Source organism: Austrofundulus limnaeus, unplaced genomic scaffold (assembly GCF_001266775.1).
Source record: "Austrofundulus limnaeus strain Quisiro unplaced genomic scaffold, Austrofundulus_limnaeus-1.0 Scaffold223, whole genome shotgun sequence".
Lineage (NCBI taxonomy): Eukaryota > Metazoa > Chordata > Actinopteri > Cyprinodontiformes > Rivulidae > Austrofundulus > Austrofundulus limnaeus.
In genome coordinates, this window is record NW_013952625.1 from 104,324 (window position 1) to 107,757 (window position 3,434).

General features: G+C 42.8%; 1 protein-coding gene across 1 annotated transcript in view; it reads right to left on the reverse strand.

The window, feature by feature from the left end:
- Positions 1-180: 180 nt before the first annotated feature.
- Positions 181-3,434, reverse strand: part of neurl4 (neuralized E3 ubiquitin protein ligase 4) — a gene marked incomplete in the record, with an annotated part of 45,752 nt that continues 42,498 nt past the window's right edge. The window contains 3 exon segments of the mRNA XM_014019551.1: positions 181-994; positions 1,071-1,230; positions 1,342-1,454. Of these exon segments, the coding sequence (XP_013875005.1) occupies positions 790-994; positions 1,071-1,230; positions 1,342-1,454 (478 nt within the window).

Consider the following 3,434-nt stretch of genomic DNA (forward strand, 5'->3'; position numbering starts at 1 on the left):
AATTACCTCCATACTGCAGCGGATTTAAAAAGTCACGTTTTAACTCCAGTTTTGTCCCTCTTTAGAGTAAAGCTAGTGAACAGTTCTCATTTGGAAAAAAAAAATCAAATAATGGCTGGCCAAAAAGAAAGAAAAAAAATCTGACTATGGAGACATAAAAATGGCAGCAGTGAACAGTGGTTAGGTGCGTAAACATTTTGTTTTTATCTCCTTCCAGTTTTAAAAAATTGTCTCAAATAGGAGGTCACAATCACAATATTCTGGGTTCATTATCAGATTCAAGTCTCTGTTTAACATTAAAATTAAAACTACGGTCCTGGTGTGTTTTTAAACATACGTTTTATGCATCAGCGTAACCAGCAGACAAGAAATAGCTTCTCCCAAAATAAACACTCATCAGAGTGGAGGCTGAAGTTAAGTGCCAAAATTAAAAAGAAAAAAGTCTTAAGCGTGGACGAAAAAAATGTTGATGTGCGGTTCAGGGGGGTGGGGGGTGGGATCACTTCAACGTGGAAGGAAGAGCAAACGATCAAACGTGTCGTTTCGATAAGAAGTTTAAAAATCGCCCACAGGTGTCCGAAACATAAAGTGCAGGCAGTGTCTGTTCTTTGAGATGACCAAAACAAAAAAACCACCTCCGGCTGTCAAACTGGTCTGAGAGGGAACAGCTAAAATAGAAACGCTGAGCTGCGTCGACAATTCGCGTTTCAGAGGAGTCTCTTTGTTCAAGGCCGAGGCTGAGTTWGTCTGTTTATGAAAAGTCCTCGACTCCGCCGTACGCCGCTCGGCTCACTCGACCCGGATCAGCAGTCCGTACAGGAGCGTGCCGCCCTGCTCCTTGGTGATCCACTCGATCTCAGAGTTGCTAAAGCGAGGGTCCACGGCCTCGCTGTGGCCGAGGGTCTGAGGTCCGACCTTGTAGGAGCCCGGCCGCACGCACACCTGGAAGCCCACCTGAGCCTGGTGACATCGATGAGAACGGGGGTCCCTAAATCTGCGTTGAAGAGAAGAAGGGGCCGTCAGGACACGCTCGCTCTGAGGAACAGGMAACAGACGGGCGGGGAACTCACTGCACTTTGGGAGCAAAGATCTCCAAACCCGAGTAGCGCATGGTGGGGGACAGGCGCGCTCTGGGAACCTCCCTGCCGGGGGCGCTGTTCTCCTCGGGCTCACTGTAGCCGCTGGGAGCCTCCGCCTTCACCGGAGACGTGGAGAAGATGGAAGAAGTCCCTGTGATAAAACAGATACATCCTGTTAGTTTAAACAACCAGCTTTACCTCAAGTCACACTTTAAACTGAAACAAGTCGTTTTGATTTAAACGAGAGGAGAGTTTGTTGTACCAGGAAGTAGCTGGCCGTGGTCCAGAGTGCGCCGCAGAGTTCCCACGCTGGTGCCGTGATACGCTGTGTGCCACTTCTTTAGTGCGTTAGAAACCTCACAGTGGGACTTAATCCTGCCACAACAATTACAGTTACCCTTCCAACACTCGTGACATAAAACAACAAAACTGTACAGATGTAACTTTCTGAATACATAAAGTATCCTGTGAATTTATAAAATTTCTTTGCAGCATTTTATTTTATTTTTTTATAATTTCAGGAACAAGTTCAGCCAACAGATTTGCCAAATCCAGCGTTACATCGCTCAGTTTTTTAACACAACTGGAATTTATAGCAGCAACTTTGATCCAAATTACATCATTATTAAAATCCCATTATTGTTATTGATCTGTGTGAGACCAGCTGAGAGGAAAGAACACAGTGAACATGTCATTTCTGTCAAAAACCCCAAACATAACAGATTAATTAGGATTCAGTTTTTCTGGTGTAATATTCAATTATTACTAGTCTTGTGCTACAATCAGAAACTAAACCTAGACAAACAGTCCTCTACTTACAGTCACACACCTGTTTATAGTGACAAGAGAGGGTCTAAATTATACTATTAAAAGTTGATGACTGAGTTAGTGTTCGTCTTTTAAATAAGATATGTTTTAATAAATATCAGGTCCAAAATAAGCTTGATCAAACAATTAATATTTATATATAAAGCCATTTCTAACAGCCAAAAGGTGCAAAATGTGCTTCTCAATAGATAAAACAATTAAAAAATAAATAATTTATCACCTAGGGTTGGGCAAAATCGTATCATGTGCAATTAATCGTCAGAAAAACTAATTTTTGGCACTTGATGAATAATTTGATTAATGCCAACAAACAGAGTGACTGGAGATTTCTCTGGTCAGTCCACTCGGTGCTCCTCTACGCTGCAAATATAACGAACATTTAAAACTTCTTTATCATAACTCTGGTTTTACTTGGTCTATCAACACAATTAAAAAAATAAGGTTTAGCCTGGAGTCTGTACTTTTGACACAATTTAGAACAGATTTTTAAGGAGAGCAAATCTTTCTCACTAGAGTGATTTAAACTGGTCATATAAAAAGGGACATGCAGGTGTGTCAAACTGCGGTCCTCGAGGGCTGCCATCCTGCATGTTTTCCTTGATTCTTTGCTTCAACACACCTGATTCAGTGCTTCAATTAACTTCTTAAATTCTGCAGAAGCCTGTTAATCATCCATTCATGCAAATCAAGTGTGTTTGAGCAGGGAAACAAGAAAACATGCAGGACAGCAGCCCTCGAGGACCGGAGTTYGACACYTGTGGTCTGGGCGTTTAATCGTCAAATTAAACGTTATCGGCTAAATACCACAATTAATCGTGATTCTTTTTTTTTGCCAATATTGCCCAACCCTACTACCACCAGGTAGGAATGCGTGATATAAACGATATACGGTAAAAACWATATAAATTTGTCCTATGAGAGATCTGTAGTCTACCGGCCAAGCAGCGTGGCTGAGAGCACAAATGAAGAGGGGGGGAAAAAAACACAAACGGACCTGGTTCAGGTGTGCGAAAATGAATGCCGAACTGTTTACATGTTTACGTGACGGCTCGTCCTCCGGTCGGATGCCCACCGACCACACTGCGGCACATGGTGACGCAGCGAGGCAGCAGTCAGTGCAGGTGAAGTAGTGCTCCAGGACTCACAAAAGCTCGCTGAGTCTGGACCTAGTTTCTCCTGCGGTCATAGCGCGACGACACACGGCCGAATGCGCGCGTTCCAAAGAGCGATTATAAAACTCAGCCTTTACTGTCTCCTTGTACAGCAGAGAAGTGCTGTGGGAAAGGGTGACAGTCAGACTGTCTTTCAAAAAAAAAAAAAAGTAAAGCATAAACGGGATGATCGTCACCCCGCCAGAGCGCACACAGATTAAACACGTGGAGTGCAGAAAAAGTAATCTGCAAAGTGTGTAGAAAGGAATAAATACAAACAATTTGTTTTACCACCTTAAAACGAAGCAGGTGATTCCAAACAGAACATCCAATGGATGTACTTACAGTATCTTTTACATTAAAGTTATTGTATGAG